Genomic DNA, 19,288 nt, shown 5'->3' with positions numbered 1-19,288 from the left:
GGAAGCCTGACCTGGAACTCGGTCCCAGGACCCTGGGATCATTCCCTGAGCGGAAATGGCAGATGTTTAACTGTCTGAGCCACTCAGCCACCCCAAAAAGGAAGATATTTCTAAAATCAATAATCTCAGCTATTTTAAGAAGGTAGAAAAAGAAGAGCAAATCAAATCCAAAGTAATTAGAAGAAAAGAATAAAAGTTAGAGCAGAAATGAATAGTTTTGATGTAGAAAATCAAAAGAGATAATGAAATCAAAGGCTGGTTCATAGATCAATAAAATTGATAAACCTTTAGCCAAGCTTACCAAAAATAAAAGAGAGAAGACTCAAATTATTAATATCATAAATGAAAGAGGGACTATCACTACTAATTCCATGGACATTAAAAGAATAATTATTAGGGTTATTATGAACAACTCTATACCCACAGTTTGGTAACTAACATGAATTGAATCAATTCACTGAAAGACATAGTTTACTAAAAGTCACACAAGGAAAAATAGATAATCTGAATAGCTTTATATCTATTGAAGAAATTGAATCAATAATTAATAGCCTTCTAAAACAGAAAACACTAGGCCTGTTGAAAGTAATTGAAGAAGGGGCGCCTGGGTGGCTCAGTGGGTTAAGCCGCTGCCTTCGGCTCAGGTCATGATCTCAGAGTCGTGGGATCGAGCCCCGCGTCGGGCTCTCTGCTCAGCAGGGAGCCTGCTTCCTCCTCTCTCTCTGCCTGCCTCTCTGCCTGCTTGTGATCTCTGTCTGTCAAATAAATAAATAAAATCTTTAAAAAAAAAAAAAAAAATGAAAGTAATTGAAGAAGACACAAGTAAATATAAAGGTAGTCCATGTTCATGGTTTTGAAAGAATTAATATTAAAATGTCCATTCTTCTCAAAGTAATTTACAGATTCAATGCAATCTCTATTAAAATACCATTAGTATTTTTTGCAGAAATAGAAAAAACAATATTAGTGATTGAATGGGATGATAAAGGACAGTGAAAAGCTGAAGTAATCTTAAGAAAGAACAAAACTAGAGGCATCATGCTTGCTGATGTCAAATTTTATTACAAACCTATAATAATCACAACATTTTGGGTATTCACATAAAAACAAACACATGGATCAATGGAACAGAACAGAGAGCCCAGAAGTAAATGCACATATGCTCACTTAGTTTACAGCAAAGGAGCTAAGAATGCGCAAAATGGGGTAGGATGGTCTCTTCAATAAATGGTATTGGGAAAACTGGACAGCCCTATACAAAAGAATAAAATCAGACCTCTATCTTACATCATCCACCAAAATCAACTCAAAGACTTGAACCTAAGACTGAACCATAAAACGTAGAAGAAAACATAGTGGGTAAGCTGTTTGACATTAATCTTGACCTTGATTTTTTGGTATTTGACACCAAAGCAAAGGTAACAAAGGCAAGTATGAACAAATGGGACTACATCAAGCTACCACTTTTCTGCACAGCAAAGGAAACCATCAACAAAATGAAAAGACTTCTGATGGAATGTGAGAAAATATGTGCAAACTACATATCCCCGTAATGGTTTAATATCCAGATTATACAAGGAACTCATACATATCAATAGCAAAACCCCCAAATAACCCAAGTAAAAACTGAGCAAAGGATGTGAATAGACATTTTTTCAAAGAAGACATACAAATGGCCAACAGATACATGCAGAGGTGTTCAGCATCACTAACCATCAAGGAAATGCAAATCAAAACCACAGTGAAATATCATCTCACACTTTTTAATAAGACAAAAGATAAATGCTGACAAAAGTGTGGAGAAAAGGGAACTCTTAAACTGTTGGTGGGCATATAAACTGGTTACAACTTCTGTGGAAGACAGTTTGGAGATTCCTCAAGAAAGTAAAAATAGAGGTATCTTATCATCCAGCAATCCATATATAATTTCTGGGTGTGTGTCCAGAGAAATTGAAATCATCATCTTGAAGACTTATCTATACTTCTGTGTTCATTCCAGCATTATTCATAATAGCCAAGATATGTAAGCAACTTAATTGTTTATCAGTGGATGAATAGATAAATAAATTATATATGCACGCGCACACACACATCATATACACAATGGAATATCATCCAATCTTAGAAGGAAATTCTGTCATTTGCAACAACATGGATAAACCTATAAGGCATTCTGCTAAATGAAATATGCCAGACAAAGAATGACAAAACTGCATGGTATCCCTTATATGTGGAATCTAAGAAAATAGTTGAACTCATAGAAACAAGAGAGTAGAAGAGTTGTTGCCAGGGGCTGAGAGGTGAGGGAAAAAGGGAGAAAATATGAAAAATTTAACAAAAAGACTACTGGAAGTAATAAGTGCATATAGCAAGGCTCAGGATACAAGGTTAATATACAGAAGTCATACACTTTCTTATTGAAACAGCACAGCAAAGGAAACCATCAGGGCCATTTACGTTAACATCAGAAAAGAGAAATGGGTATAAAATTAGCAAATAAACAAGATCTATGTGAGTAAATTTGTAAAATTCTGATGAAAAGAAGTCAAAGAAAAAGATCTAAATAAATGGAAATATGTTCCATATTCATGTATAGGAAGACTTAAAATTTTATCAAGATATCAGTTCTTCTCAAGTGCATCTATAAATTCAATGCAACTTCAAATCCCCACTGGTCATTTTGTGAATATTAACAAATTGATTCCGAAGTATGGATGAGGAGGCAAAACACCCAGAATAGCCAACACTATATTGAAGAAGAACAGTGTTAGAGTACTGTTAGTCCTGTTCTTCTTCAATATAGTGTTAGAGGAAGTCCTCTAACTAGTTACTTGTCAGTTAGACTAGTAACTTGTCAGGTAGAGGACTGACAGGACTGACAGTGCCTGACTTCAAGACTTAACTATAAAGCAACAGTGATCAAGACTATGTGCTGTTGGCAAAAGACTAGATAATAGATAAAAGGAACAGAATAAGGGGCCCAGAAATAGACCTACACTAATATATTCAACTGAATGTTGATTGCAAGTAAAGTAAATTTAATGAAGAAAGGAAAGTCTTTTTAGTAAATGGTGTTGGAACAACTGGACATACACATGCAAAAAAGTGAAAATAGTCTAGACTATTACATTTATTAGACTTTTACTTTTATTACAGGTCTTACAGATCTTATTACAGATACTACTGTTCCCCAGAATTAATTAAAAATGGATCATAGACTTACATGTAAAACACAAAACTATAAAACTTATAGAATATGGGAAAAGGAAAAATCTCAGTTACATTGGGTATGGCTATGACTTTTTGGATGTATCACCAAAACCATGATCCATCAAGGGAAATATTGCTAAGTTGGACTTTATTAATATGAAAAACTTGTTCTCTTGGAAAGACAATCATGAAGAGAATGCAAAGACATGCCACAGGTAGGGAAAAAGTATTTACAAAACAGAGTAATAAAGACATATCCAGAATATACAAAGAACTGGTAAAACTCAACAATAAGAAAACAAACAACCCAATTTTAAAACAGGCAAAAGATCTGAACAGATACCTCATTAAGGAATGGAGAGAGAATTGTAAATTAAAACTACAGTGAGATGCCACTGCACACTGTTACAATGGCTAAAATCCAAAACACTGACAACACCAAATGCTGGAGCAGCAACAACTTTCATTCATTGTTGGTGCTAATGCAAAATGGTAATGCTATTTTGGAAGACAGTTTATCAGTTTCTTTCAAGTCTGAACATAGATAGTCTTATCACACAATCCACCAGTCCTGCCCTTTTGTATTATCCAAGTGAGTTGAAAACTTAAGCCATACAAAATCTTACACATAAATGTTTAGAGTAGATGTATTATGATTACCAAACTTGGAAACTACCAATGTGTCCTCTTGTAAGTGAACAGATATACAAACTATGATACATTCAGACAATGGAGTATTATTCAGTGATGAAAAGGAAAGGACTCTCAAGCTATGAAAAGACATGGAGGAAGTTTAAATGTACATTGCTAAGGAAATAAGTCAATCTGGAAGACTACATACTGTAAGATTCCAGGTGTATGACATTTTGGAAAAAGCAAAGTTATGGAGAAAGTAAGAAGGTTGGTCATTGCCAGGATTCATGGGATGAGCAAAGGAGGAACGAATAGATAGAACTGAGTGGATTTGTAGGACAAGGAAGCTATTTCTATGATACTATAATGGTGAATATATGACATTATATATTTGTTGAATGAACTGTTTCACACTAAGACCAAACCCCAATGCAAACTATAGATTTTAGTTAATAATAAAATATCAATGCTTGTTCATGAGTTGTAACAGATGTACCCGACTAATGAAGTTTTAATATAGGGTAAACAGTGGGAGGGGAGTATGTGGGGCAGAATACATGAATACTATGTACTTTCTGCTCAATTTTTCTGTAAGAATAATATTTATTAATGAAAAGAAAACTCAGTAGAATGGGAATTCAAGGACCATATTAGATTATCATACAAATAGGTAACTAACCACAAAAATGCTCATTGAAATATGGTTCTTATAAATATAGTCAGTGCCTATAATTATAGTATTTAAATACATGGACAAATTATGCAGCCACTAAAATGATGAAAATATAGAGGAATATTGGAGTCGGAAGTTTAGGAATTAGAATTTATAGGACACAGTGACTGAGTATAAAGGAAAGAATGAATCCAATATCTTGTGTAGATCTCTGCCTTGGACTGAACTAGGCAGGTGACGAGTGGGGATTATGATCCATCTAGTGTTGGAGTCACTGTGTTTAAAGTTTCTGTGGGTCATGATGCCCAGGAATAATCAGACTTAAAGGGTCTTTGGGCCGCCTTGATGGCTCAGTTGGTTAAGCATCCGACTCTTGATTTTGGTTCAAGTCATGACCTCAGACTCCTGAGACTGAGCCCCATGTAGGGCTCCATGCTGAGTTGGGAGCCAGCTTAAGATTCTCTCTCTCACTTCCTCTGCCCACCTCACCTCCCTCCACTCGAGGTCTCACTCTCTAAGAAAAAGAATAAATATATACATAAAAAAGATATATGGGTCTTTAACAAGGGTAGGTTTGGACAGAGATAGTGTAAACTCTAGGAGTTGATGTAATCACCCAGTGAAATTGAGAGCATTACAGGCCAGAAAAGTAAAAGTAAAACCAGGAGAAAACTATATTGTGAAAGCCAAAGGAAAATAGAGTTCTAGGAGAGGATTTAACAGAAACCAAGTAAGATCAGACTGAAAACTAAATATTGCACGTTGTAGCATGAAGTTACGGGTTACTGTGGACCAAACCATGTTGACAGATGGTTAACATTGGAATCTCAATTGCCCTGGTTCAGGTAGATCTGTTTGTCCTGAAAATATTTTTCTTGGAACGTTAGTTTCATGATACTTCTCTTACAGCTTTTTATATGCTAGTGTACATCATGATTCTCTTAAATAGGATTTCTCAAACTTACTTGATCTTGGAACTCTTGCGCTGTTGTGTTAGCATTTTCCAGATCTGGTGTTCCTTGGAACAAATTTCAGGAAACATTGGCATATACCAATCTGAATGTCCTTGATGACAGAGACACGAGAGAGGTAGGATAGTAGCTAGTGGGAATATTTATAGCATGAAGCTGAAACTTCAACATACTTACTTTAAGCAAAGTGAGGAGAGTGGGGGCTGTAGAGAGGTTATTATAGGAAGGGAAGTTCTTGGAGTCTTGGAAGGGATGAACCGGAATAAGACCCCAAGAGTGAATATGTTTTTGAACAGATATAGGAAAGTAAAAAAAGCATGCAGATAGTTGAGGGCAGTAAAGGTAGATTCTCTATTTGGTGAAGCAAAGCATTAGCTTTTCTTGCAGATACAGAATAAAAAAATCTTTACTATGCTTTTGAAAAAGAAAAATTGACGGAGACTGTGGTATTACTTAATATTCCCAATTCTGTTCCTTAGTGGATGTAACTGTTAATGTCTCCAAGTGGAAGTTTTTGATTATATTGGAAGTATGAATGATTTTTAAAATTCTGTATTTCACAGGATGCCAGACATGCAGCTGAAGAAGAAATTTATACCAACTTAAACCAGAAGATCGACCAGTTTCTACAGCTGGCCGACTATGACTGGATGACTGGAGATTTGGGCAACAAAGCTAGTGATTACCTAGTAGACCTCATTGCCTTTCTACGAAGCACTTTTGCGGTATTCACACACCTTCCTGTAAGTGACCATTGCTCTTACATTGTCCATCGTGTAGAAAAAAGTTTTCTTAAAAATCTAGTTTGGTGAAAGATGCTTTTTGGGCTTTAACTAACTGGGAAGCTCTTTAGGATATAAAAGCTCACGCTATAATTATCATGCCTTGGTGAGATCTAGAGACCTCGCCCATCATTTTCTTATTGACTTTTGCATTTTGTTTATTTTGAAAATGGTCTGTAATATTATGTCTGTTTCTGTTCCTCTTAACTTCACCTAAAGTAATTCATGCAAACGCATAGTGAATGCCATGGTAGAAGGAAAACTTAAGAGTTAGAATTCCAGGTATATATCTTTTAGTCCTAGAATATCCATTTAATTTTTTAAAAAGATTTTATTTATTTGTCAGAGAGAGAGAGAGAGTGAGTGCAAGGAGTGGGAGTGGTAGGCAGAGGGAGAAGCAGGCTCCCCCCTGGGTACGGAGCCTGATGTGGGCCTCCATCTCAGGACCCTGGGATCATGACCTAAGCCCAAGGCAGACACTTAACAGACTAAGCCACTCAGGCATCCCTCCATTTAATTTTTTTTTTTTTTTAAACCTCAAATTCTCTGGCGATGTTCTCTATCTTTTTATCTAATTTGTCCATCTTTTCTCTATTTTCTTGAGCATATTAATTAGTCATTTTAAAGTTGTTTTTTCACTAATGGTGAAGCGTCATTCCCCTACGTGTAGGTGGGATTGTTTCTGATTTTTTTTCTTAGTTATCAGTCATATGATCCTATCTTTTCTATGATTTTTTTGGTCGGTGTTAAACATTGCATTTAAAACATGTCGAGGTTCCAGGTGGTAACATTTCCCAGCAGAATTGGTTTATCCCTTCCATTAAGAAGTATGTAGTATGGACAGGGAGGTTGTGGTTTGAGCCTCATCGTCTTAATCCCATCGTGGGCTAACCTGGGGCTGGCCTGGGTTGCAGATGCAGTGTACCTTTGATTTGCCCCTGTTGCAAGGATGTGGGTCTTCAGAGCTGTTAATGAGCCTGCACATCGTCGTCTCTTTGGGACCAAGAGAACTATGGAACTTTCCACTTTTCATAAAAACCTTATCTCTTCAGCCTCCTTTTTAAATTTAACAGTTTGGCAAATGTCTTGAGAAGGAGGCTTACCCAGATCAGCCATTGCCTATAGGAAAGAAGTGGCTGGAGATTGTCATTGTCAGTTCACCACTCCCTAAAGATCTTTAGCTCCTACATGAGAGCCTCATGAATCCTCCCATTAGGCAGTCTTTTTCTATGAAACACTAAGACTGTGGGAGATCTTACTTGGCTTTTCAGAGATTATGGCTTAGACCCTTATTTTCTTTAGGTGTGTAGCTTTAGAATTCAGAAAATGTCTTAAGAAGGTAACTGGCCCTCAGAGCTCCAATTTTGGCACTTCAGCCCCATGGGGGCAACAATAATTCAGTGATTTTTTTTTTTTTTTTTTAAGCCCAGGAGTTACTCTCTGCCTGTACCTAACACAGATTCTTAGTCTCTTCCTATGCGTACATGGGGCAGATCCTTGCAGGGATGGCTGCAGAGGCTCAGCTCACCTTGAAAAGGTCTGCCTTCTTTGCAGCTTTATTCCCTTTCGTCCTCATTGCTTCCTAAATGTCTGGTGTCTCTTCGTTTTTCACTGCCTCTTACACTGCTTGGTGGGAGCATTGGCCTGCAGAAAACTAGGTTATTTCATCTAGTTTTACCTTGACACCAAAGCAAGACAAAGGTAGCACAAAAGAGCAAGCAAAGAACCAATAAATAAATTTTAGCAAGTCATTTCCCGAGTGTTTTAAGAAAATAATTTACCACTACCATGTAGGATTCATTCTAGAGATGCAAGGATGGTTTGATATTTAAAAATCTTTTGATCTAATTTATCACTTACCAGGTAGAAGAGATAAGGATCAGCTTTTTTTATTCTAAAAAGGCATGGCACGATATCCAGCCTGCACTCCAGATTTTTTAAAAATTGCTAATATTAAAGCAATATAATATTTTAGTAACGTGATAAGGAGCATCTATGTGAAATTCAGCAACAGTGAAACACTGGAAACACTTAATTTGCATTTACATCAGAAGTGTGGTGAAGATACTTACTAGTGCTTTAGAAGTTCTATGAAATACAGTTAAAAAATAATAAATGTTATCATTATTCATAGATTATTGCTGTGTGGTTGGGTAACCCCTCCCAAATCAGCTAAAAAGTATTTAAGACCAGTAAGACTTTAGTTGGTTAGGTTGTCCACTTAGAAAACAAATCAGCTTCTCTTATGTTAGCAATACCCTCATAGAAAATATATTGCCAAAAAAAAAATACCCTATTCATTTTGTATTATAAAATCTCTGTAAATATACTTAACAAGTTATATGTAGGACTAATGTGCAGAACATGTCACAGAAAAATTTAGAAGAGACTTTATTATGTAGCATTTTAAGTGAGAATATTTAATACTGCAAAGAATTTTTCCAAAATTAATCTAATTGCCATGAATAACAAGTGAATTTGATGGTGGTGGATTATTTTAACATAATAATTCTAAGATTTATTTGCAGACAAAAATGGACAGTATTTGCCAAAAAATAAGAAAAAGTAAATTGAGTATGGTTTTTTCCTATCAAGTATAGAAATATTACTATAAACCAAAAATAACCTGTTTTTTCCCCCTTTTCACAATGGAACAGACTGATAGATTAGAGAAAGAGAACAGAAAATCTAGCAATAGTTCAAAGTACCTGTAAGAATTTCGTATATGATAAAGGTGGCATTAGCAATTGCTGTGGCCACTACTATCTGCTAATTTGGATAAAAAGATGTTTTCATATATCAAAATAAATTCTAGAACAAATACATGTTTACATTTTATTAAAAAAATTTTTTTTAGATTTTATCTAAACTCAAGCTAGTTAACATGTAGTGTATTATTAGTTTCAGGGGTAGAGTTTAGTGATTCATCAGTTGCGTATAACAATCGGTGCTCATTACATCCCGTGCCCTCCTTAATGCCCATCACCCAGTTACCCTGTCCTCCCACCCACATGTTTCAATTTTTAAAAAGAAAGAAGTTATGGGAGAGCCAGTAAAAATATTAGCAAATATTTCTGTAATCTGAAAATAAGTCACCATTATAAGGATGACACCAAAGAGTGAAATCATTAAGGAAAAGAATAATTTGGCCACATAAAATGTTTTGTAAGATACCTAACAATAGTTGATAAAGAAAATAAAATGTAAGCTTACTGCAAAATTGACAAGTATGCCAAAAGGCTATTATCTCTAATATATAACAATATAACCCATTGTTTCAAACTCAGTTTGAAGACTGCACAACTTATTGGGAAAATTTGCAGATGTGGTATTTTAGGCAGTCGGAAAAGAAGAAAACCAAAAGACTAATGATAACATGAGCAAAATGTATAACTCTGGTAATAAGGCATGTATATTAATATTGTGGGATATTCTTGACTATAAACTTGCCAAAAGTAAATAAGAAAATAACATTCAATATGTATGAGAAACATTTCCCCAAATAGGTATTCTGTTACATTGCTGGAAGGTATGTAAATTGGTTTATTCTTCTTGGTGGTCAGTTTTTCAGAATGCCTCAAAAATCTCTTAAAATTTGCTTACCTTTGACCCTGCAATCTAGTCCCACTTTCAGAAATCTTAATGAAATAATCACGGGTGTATCATACAATTCACATATAAGTGTGTTCAACGTAGTATTGTCTTTTGTGTAGTGGGCGAATAGTTAAAAGCCAGTAACAGATGTGTTAGCTCAATAACTTATTATATATTCACATATTATGATCTCAGCCATTCATTAAATTAGTGGAGATGGATATTTATCAACTTAAAATATGTTAATTATTTCTTGATTGGAAAAGCAGATTGTGAAATAATTTTTATACTCTGTGATCTCACTTTTATTAATAGAGACATACACACATCAATCATCAATATAACATACAGTAAAACTCTAGAATTATATACTCCCTAATTTAACTATCCTAGTCTCAGTATAACTTTTTGTTTTGTTTTTTGTTTATCTTTGTTTAAAAAAATGTTTTCTTTCATGAAACATTTGCTGCTTTTATAGTTCTGGGGATAGTGGAAGGTGATATTTAGAATTACTATTCTCTGTTCCAAGAGTATTCTGTCCTTGATAACTAATGTATATTTAAAAAAAAAACAAAACCCTTATTGAAGAAAGATTTCTACAAATGTGTTTCATTTTGTGGAAGGAAAATGGCTCATCGTGTTTTGGTTGTAATGTTTCCCCGACCACTGTATAGTTCCTTGAATGAGTCAGATTTTGGAATTCATGGGAAGTAAAATATAGTAGTTCAAATTTGAAGTTATGCTGGACAGGTGTTCCCTATATTCATCTTCCCTGTTTTTTTTCTGTTCTTAAAATATAAAAAATGACATCATAGTAAGTGTGGCTGTTTATACATGTCGTATAATACATTGGTTCCTATATATATGATAGCTATCGTATGTCCCCCCCCATACTTACTTTAATGTCCTGGCCATTTAGAAGCAGTACTTTTAATGAGACTTTTGTTGTCTAACATGAAATATATGATTTTCCCACCAGTAGAGTTTTGACATTTCTTGTAGGTCTATACTGTAAGAAATTTGTTGGGGATTTTTCCTTTTTTTTTTTTTTTTTTTTTTTTTTTGGTCTACTTTGAGCTGCCTTTGCTACCTAAATGCTATAACCTCTTGGTGTTGAGCAGGTTGATCGTAGTATCCAGAATCAAAGTCAGAGGTAACTCGCAGCCCTAAATCCTCAGTATTGCTTCCACAAATGCCATGTTTCTGTGTAGCCTAGTATAGAGAGTTTCTTGCTGAAGCCACTGTTCCAAAAAACATTTATATTCACCAACCGATACTATAGAACAAATTGGTATGGCTTCTAAAAACTGTACCTCCTTCTGGTTTTTACAGTTAGCAAAAGAGACTGCCCAGCCTTTGTGTTTGTGTTCCCTGGCATGCTAGATAGTGTCTTCATGGAAGCTCGTAGTGGTAAAATGGATTATGCAAACAGATATGTGTCTGAGATTTGCTCTTGTGCACTAATGGTGAAAGATGAGAGAGGAAGGAGCTAATTCTGAGAAAAAAACAAAAACAAATCTTTTGTTTTTTTGATTAAATAAATTAATATGAATATTTCTTTCCATATTTTAATTCCCTAACAAGAGAGACTTTCTTGTCAAAGGGAAATTGAATAATAGGAAATACATATATGGCAAGAACTGTAAAGAAAAACCCTTGTTACATTATATTTTGAAATCCCCAGGTTTTCTCATTTCTCAGGAGGTTTTGTCACCACACTAGCAACATAACGAAAGGGACAAGGCAGTGTGTGGGAGTGCGTATGTGAGAGAGAGAGAGAGAAAGTGTGTGTGAATGGTGGATGTTCTAGATTATATTTCACTGAACACTGACTGAATGGTCAGGGGGAAAATTATTGAAGTTTGCAACTAATTTCCTCTTGAAGTTTTGATGACCAAGGTGGCCTCCCTGTGTTTACGAGGCACCCAGAAATGATTGTAATAATAAGGTTTTCCAGAGTTCGAATTCTAAAGTGTTGCCTTGTCCTTTAAGAAGTGGGATATACCTTCTGTACCACTTCACAACTTCCCTGTAAATTTAAAATTATACCAAAACGACGAGTTTATTTTAAAAAATAGATGGTACAAATTAAAAAAAAAAAAAAAAAGAGGTGAGGTAAGTCCACAAGCTGCTTCACAACCCCAATTGTCTGACAGGGCTGCATCCACAGCTACCCATTTTGCCTGCTCAGCATCATAGCATACTTTTGAGAATTTATCCTTGTTATCCTAATAATTATCTTTCAGAAATGCATGAGAGAGAGGAAATGCTGTCTCAAGTAACGGGCCCAGAGGAGGGAATCCTGACTTTGTTTTCTCTGTCTGCTATTAATATTAATTTATATGACCTGGGTCAAGATCTCTTTTAACCCATTTTGGTTTGCCTTAGCGTCTTGGTCTAAAAGTACAGTGATACCTGTCCTCGGCCTTCCTTCTTGGGCAGTTACGTGATGGGCCATCTTTAAGGGAAAGTCATTTTCTATATTTAAGTTCCTGAAATTCTTCCTACGCATTTCTCTTAGCACTGCATTTAAATCTGTGAACTGCTGTCATTTCAGGACTAACCAAATGATTCTGGTACTTACAAAGTGTCAGTGCCTCCCATTAAGTATAAAATCTTCTCTGTGACCATCAAGACTTTCCTTTCATATGACCTCCATTTCATCTGTGTCTCAATTTTCTCTTTGCCCAACATATTCCTTCCAAACTGAAGTAATGCTCTTTGTCACCTTCAGAAAGAAACTCTCTACATGAGGCTACACAGAAGCGTGGCATTTGTGGAAGCAATACTGAGGATTTACGGCTGGGTGTTACCTCTAACTTTGATTCTGGATAATACAATCAACCTGCTCAACACTGAGAGGTTATAGTGTTTAGGTAGCAAAGGCAGCTCAAAGTAGACCAAAAAAAGGAAAAATCCCCAAATTGCTTACAGTATAGATCTGCAAGAAAGGTCAAAACTCTACTGGTGGGAAAATCATATACTTCATGTTAGACAAACAAAAGTCTTAACTGCTTTCTGCCTTTGGTGTTGTGAAACCCTTTTGTCTACTTTAACTATTTGTGTTGAACTCTCACCCATCCTTCAAGGCTCATTTCAAATCCCACACCTTCCCTAAGTCTTCTCCAGTTCTCCTAACCAGAGGTGACATCTTTCTTTTTTGTAGTACTTATTATATGGCACTAACCAAATCCTGCCTTGGGTGGGATGTGTTACTGATATGTGTGGTTATGTCTGGAAAGGGAAATGTGGTAATTTAGAAGTACCTACTGTGTTCTAGATGTTTTACTTGTGTTACATGTCATCCCAACTAAGAGGACTCAGGATACCTCAGTCAGATGAGCAGTAGTATATTTTAGTAATGAGAACATGAACTCATGGAAGTTATGTAACTTGTAAGAGATACAACAAATAGGTGGCTGGGTCAGGATTTAAACAGATTTCCTTGATTTAAAAAATTTTCCATTATACCATTGTGCCTACTGATTGATTTCTAGCTACAAACTGTGGATAGATAGAGACCTTGCTTGAATCACTCTGTGTGTGTGTGGCACAGAACCTTCCATGAAATAGGGCAAGATAAGTTTACTTCTGGATAATAAAATTAAGTGAATTCTTACCTAGGGATTGGGAGCCATTTCTGGATCATGTATATCATTAAAAGTAATCACTTAATTATTAAAAAGCAAAGTCACAAAGTATTATTCTGATATAAAGACCTAAAGTTAGTTTGGGTTAAAATTCCATTTGGGTCCTTCTCCTTCCATATTCACTTAAACTTACCCAGTTAAAAAAATTACTGTTTTTCAAGTGACAGAACTTTAATCTTAAAAATAGGTTGCCTGTTTCTAACCTCACCTCGTTCCCTTAGCTGACATCTCATGTGGAAATTCTCTCATCTAATGGTAATAACACTTCTCTAAATCATCCTAATCCCTATAGTTTTCTCTTGAACAAAATATAGGGGTGCCTTGGAGATATTGTGGGTTTGGTTCCACATTATTCCACAGCAATAAATCAAATATCGTAATTAAGCAAGTCAAATAATTTTTTTTGGTTTCCCCAGTGTATGTAGGTTATGATTAAGTATACAGTAACATTATGTTTAAGATGCCAATATACATAACTTATTTTAAAAATGTTTTATTGCTAAAAAGTGCTTACCATCATCTCTGAACTTTTAATGAGCTATAATATTTTTGCTGGTGGAGGGTCTTGTCTTAATGATGATGACAGATAAGGGTGAAGGTTTCTGAAGGTCAGGGTGGCTGTGGCAAGGTTTTACAAGTAAGACGATGAAGTATGCTGCGTTGATTGTCTTTCTTTCTCAAGAATAATTTCTCTGTAGCATATGATGCTCTTTGATAACATTTTGCCCACAGCAGAACCTCTTTCAAGATTGGAATCAATCCTCTCCAATCCTGTCACTGCTTTATCCACTCCGTTTATGTAATGTTCTACTGAGTGATTTGTTGTTATTTCAACAGTCTTCACAGCATCTTCACCAAGAGTAGGTTCCATCTCAAGAAATCACTTTCTTCATGCACCTCTAAGAAATGACTCCTTATTTGTTCAAGTTTTATCATGAGATCCCAATAATTCAATCCCATCTTCAGGCTTCACTTCTCATTCTAGTTCTTTTGCTATTTCCACCACATCTTCAGTTACTTCCTCCACGGCCTTGAACATGCAGTTTACCAAGAAACCAGTATCTCTGCGTAAAGGAAAGTGAAGTGCAATAAAATGAGACAGACCCTTCAGGAAGTTTTGGGTGTTCTCAAGGAACCCAAGGCATCAGAGCCTTCGGGATATCAGCCAAGTTTTTCTTCAGAATAACTACATAGGTAGAGCTAGTGTCTGAAGAATTTTTTTCTTTTTTGATGTTTTCTCCCCTCTGATGCAGCAAATTATAGATTTGCAGATGATTTCAATGGTCCCTGTTTCTGTGCTGTTAAGATTTTGGTCATTGGCGCTACATAGAATATTTTGCAATCAACAGATTTGCTCTCTGCTGTGGTATTGGGTTGTAAGTTTAGTTAGTGACTTACATCCTTTAGGAGTTTATATTTCTGTAGAGACATCTTTGTGTGTTGAGCTGTTAGGTAGCACTTGTCCTCCCGAAAACCATTACCCATAGCCCCAGCCAATCTATCTGGTAGTACCCCGCCAGTAGTCCTTTAACTCTTCAATATTGTTCTCTTGCTCTCATAATTACTAAATAAAAGATTAACAATCTTTGATTCCAAATACCAAGAGGCATCTGCTTCTGATCTTGCTTTTGGTGCTGAGATAAGGTAGAAAAGGAGGAGAATCTCATGCTTCAAGGACTACTAAGTGCTCCAGCTCTCCATATCTAATACACTAGTTAGAATCAGAGGTACCGGTGGGAACATGTTGGATATCACTCTGTCTTTAATCTCTCACTTTACTGTCTCAGATATTAATATCTCAGATACCTTTTTCAAATGGGAAGAGACTTCTCTGAGTCTTTTGCATTGGTTCTGGGGGTAGTGGGAAGCTGGGTATCCTCTGAGGACAAAACAATTATTTCAACATTGCTTATAGGATCAAATAATTAAAAACAACCATAACTATAATACAGGTAAATGACTATATAAACTATACACTATTGATCAAGGAACTATTATGCATTTGTTAAAGCTCATTTTATGAATATTAATAAACTGCACTGCGGAGTATTTATAACATAACGTTAAATGATAAAAGCAGTATGAAAATTTAACGAAAATGATTACAAGTATGTAAAAATTCTAAAAACATGTTAGTGGGAACAATGTTCAATAAGAAATATAGAAATGTAAATAATTGTGGTGTAGCTTCCTAATCTTTACAAAATGGCCATTTTATCATTTTTTTGTTAATTGGCATTTAAAACACATTATATTGTTTGCTTTATTAAGAAATGTTTAGTGATGCCTGGGTGGCTCAGTGGTATAAGCCACTGCCTTGGGCTCAGGTCATGATCACAGGATCCTGGGATAGAGTCCCTCATGGGGCTCCTTACTTGGCAGGGAGCCTGCTTCTCTTTCCACCTCTGCCTGCTTGTGTGCTCTCTCTCTGACAAATAAATAAAATCTTTAAAAGAAGGGCACCTGGGTGGCTCAGTGGTTTAAGCCGCTGCCTTCAGCTCAGGTCATGATCTCAGGGTCCTGGGATCGAGTCCCGCATCGGGCTCTCTGCTCAGCAGGGAGTCTGCTTCCCTCTCTCTCTCTCTGCCTGCCTCTCCGTCTACTTGTGATCTCTCTCTGCCAAATAAATAAATAAAATCTTTAAAAAAAAAATCTTTAAAAGAAAGGAAGGAAGGAAGGAAGGAAGAAAGAAAGAAAGAAAGAAAGAAAGAAAGAAAGAAAGAAGAAAGAAATGTTTAGATCTTTGGGGGACTTCTTCCAGGTCAGACTTCCCATTATTCATAAATTGCAATACTGAAAGATTTCAGTCTTCTTCATTTAGCTCATTTTATTCTTTAGAGCAATCCCCTTTTACAGACTGAATTTAGGCATAGATAGGCAAATTACTGGCCAAGATCACCCAAGTCAATATAGGGTGGAATAGAGATTTAGGTTGAGGCCTCTCCTGCTGAAGCCCAGGGTCTTTTTGCTACAGTAACTAGTTGCTTTTTCCCTAAAATTTCAAAGACTAAAAAAAAGGTGGAGATTTGGAATTTGTAGGGGTTCTGTTGAACTGAGGTATCTTAGCAAAGTTCTAGGCAAGGGCACTGGCAAAGCATGATGAAGATTAGATCAGAAGTAATAAGTCACTACTGAGGACAACTGAGGGTATGTGGTCATTAGAGGAAGAACGTAATAGAGTTTCTCTTTATGCTGGTTTATTTTCGGATGTGTATTTCATAAACACTGGTGTGTCTGTCATGCCCTTTGCTCAGAAATTTCAATGATTTGTACTTTTTCTAGGGTAGTTCTTATTCATATTACATGTATTTCCTGTAATTCCTCCACATAAACCCTTGACTTTAGCCAAGTACTTTTTCTTTTTTTTAAAGATTTTATTTATTTATTTGAGAGAGAGAGAGAGCATGAGAAGAGAGAGGTCAGTGGGAGAAGCAGACTCCCTGCCGAGCAGGGAGCCCGATGTGGGACTTGATCCCAGGACTCCAGGATCATGACCTGAGCTGAAGGCAGTTGCTTAACCAACTGAGCCACCCAGGCGCCTCGACTTTTTTTTTTTTTTTTTAAGTGGGCATTTTACTATTTTTTTAATTATTTTTATTAACATATAATGTATTATTTGCCCCAGGGGGACAGGTGTGTGAATTGTCAGGCTTACACACTTCACAGCACTCAACATAGCCCATACCCTCCCCAATATATAGCTGTAGACTTTTGTTCATGAATTTCTTTCTCCTTGGAAGGACTTCTCCTCTCACTTTCAAGTCATTCTTTCCTTGAAAATGCAATTCAAGGCCTCTTTTCCCAATGAAGTCTTTCTGGACTAGTGTCCCTCTTCCCCACAAGTCATATCCCAAGGGTTTGACTTTCTTGTAAACTCCTATAGATCTTATTGGCTCCATTCTTCACTTAAAACTTAAGATATGTTATCTGAAATGATTGGTTTTGGGATTTTTAAAAAATACATTCCCTTTATCATCTCTCAGGTTACAAGTTCTTTGCAGGAAAATGTCTTAGACTTTTTAATATATCTCCCAGTCCTGAGTATCCAGTAAATGTCATGATGAGATTGGATGTGCCTAGCAGGAACATGGAACATGGAACAGCGACTTCCAACTCAGATGATTGCTTGCCATCACAGGACATCTTTTCTATTACAACTCATTCGTATAAATTTACTTGGCTTTATAGTGCTGTTTCATTGAGAGTTAAGTTGGGAAAACACTGAAAAGGTATTCAAGTTCACAAGGAAGAAAATACTGCTACTTGGGAATATGGCAGTTAGGTCATTCTAAATTACATTTTTACTTCTTTGACAAGATGGCAAATTTGAGCCTGAGGATTGGTGCCAAAATACTCGAGCACATTCAGTGCACATGTTGTGGGGTGAGGAGTTCACAGTTCACTGAACAGGAATCTGGTACATGCCACTGTTCTGTAATACTTTCATAGTGGTTTATAGCCACAGTTTTAATATGGTTTAGTAAGTACTTGAACTTCTCCAAACAAATAACAGACATTATTGGAAATCAGACACAGTGCATACTTGCCCCTGGGGACCCCTCCTACTTTGCATTAGCAACTGCAGGCTTGTTGCTTTAGCTCCCTGACTAGATGAGGTCCAGACCCCGTTCAAGGAAAAAAAATGACTTTTTTTTTTTAAGAGTTTACTTTATTTATTTGACAGAGATCACAAGTAGGCAGAGAGGCAGGCAGAGAAAGAAGAAGGGAAGCAGGCTCCCTGCTGAGCAGAGAGCCTGATGCGGGGCTCCATCCCAGGACCCTGGGATCTCGACCTGAGCAGAAGGCAGAGGCTTTAACCCACTGAGCCATCCAGGTGCAAGCCACCCAGGCGCCCCGAATACATTCTATTTTTAAAAAGAGTTTCTGTTTAGAATATACACTTGTTAATTGTATTTCATTTAGGATAATCTGATTGCCTTTACAGTATTTCTGAAAATAAATGATTTACTATCTTTAACTGTTCCAGGATGGAGAATTTTGTCAATACTTAGAGTGGTTGTCAAAGTAACAAAGCAAGGAAGTTTTAAGTTCTGTGTTTGTATATGTTTATTTTGTTCTGTTTTGGTAGGTGCTGTTTATTATTTTTATTTTAAGTTTCCTTAAATCGATGTGTATCTTGAGAACTCCTTTGGAAGGTAGTGCTAGGATCAAGAGGTGACAAGGACCTGAAGACGGAAAGCTGTTTTGAGAGAGGGGGGGTGTGCAATTAGGGGGAGGGGCAGAGGGAGGGAGGGGAAGAATTTCAAGCAGGCTCCCAGGTCAGGGTTCGATCCGAAGACCTTTGAGATCGTGACCTGAGCTGAACTCATAAGGAAGCTGTCTTTCAATAGACAGATCCTAATTCTACAATTTCAAGCAGTCGAACTAAACCCCTTTTAAAGATAATTTTCTTCGGTGCCTGTTTTTTCCTACATGTGAACCTAGTGTCTGACTAGAGCTGTATATAATTTGAGGATTTTCTTTAGAATTACATTTTTGGTGTCATGTTGGTCATGTCTATATTTCTCTGTTGTAAAACGGGTATGTGATCCCTGTGGCTCATTTTTTTAGTTAAGAGGCCCCTGGAAAAATGTATTCTTTTTTTAAATAGTTTATCTTTTAGAAAAGGGAATCACTTCACTTGCTGTTTGTTTTTATTTTTTATTTTTTCTATATTTTTTAAAGATTTTTTTTTAATTTGAGAGAGAGAGTGAGCACAGAGGGAGAGTGAGAGGCAGACTCCCTGTTGAGCAGGGAGCCCAATGTGGGGCTCCA

The 19,288-nt window shown here is 36.3% G+C and overlaps 1 protein-coding gene across 3 annotated transcripts in view; it reads left to right on the top strand.

Annotated features, from left to right (window-relative positions):
- The window catches only part of EXOC6B (exocyst complex component 6B), a 615,706-nt gene that overhangs the window by 355,974 nt on the left and 240,444 nt on the right, over window positions 1–19,288 (top strand). For all 3 annotated transcript variants that reach the window (XM_032352447.1, XM_032352446.1, XM_032352445.1), the window contains one exon: window positions 6,051–6,230. In XM_032352447.1, the coding sequence (XP_032208338.1) occupies window positions 6,051–6,230 (180 nt within the window). The remainder of the gene's footprint in view (window positions 1–6,050; window positions 6,231–19,288) is intronic.

The sequence above is a fragment of the Mustela erminea genome, chromosome 7 (assembly GCF_009829155.1).
Source record: "Mustela erminea isolate mMusErm1 chromosome 7, mMusErm1.Pri, whole genome shotgun sequence".
Taxonomy (NCBI): Eukaryota; Metazoa; Chordata; class Mammalia; order Carnivora; family Mustelidae; genus Mustela; species Mustela erminea.
Note: the sequence above shows the minus strand (reverse complement) of the source record. Positions and strands in the feature narration are given on the sequence as shown.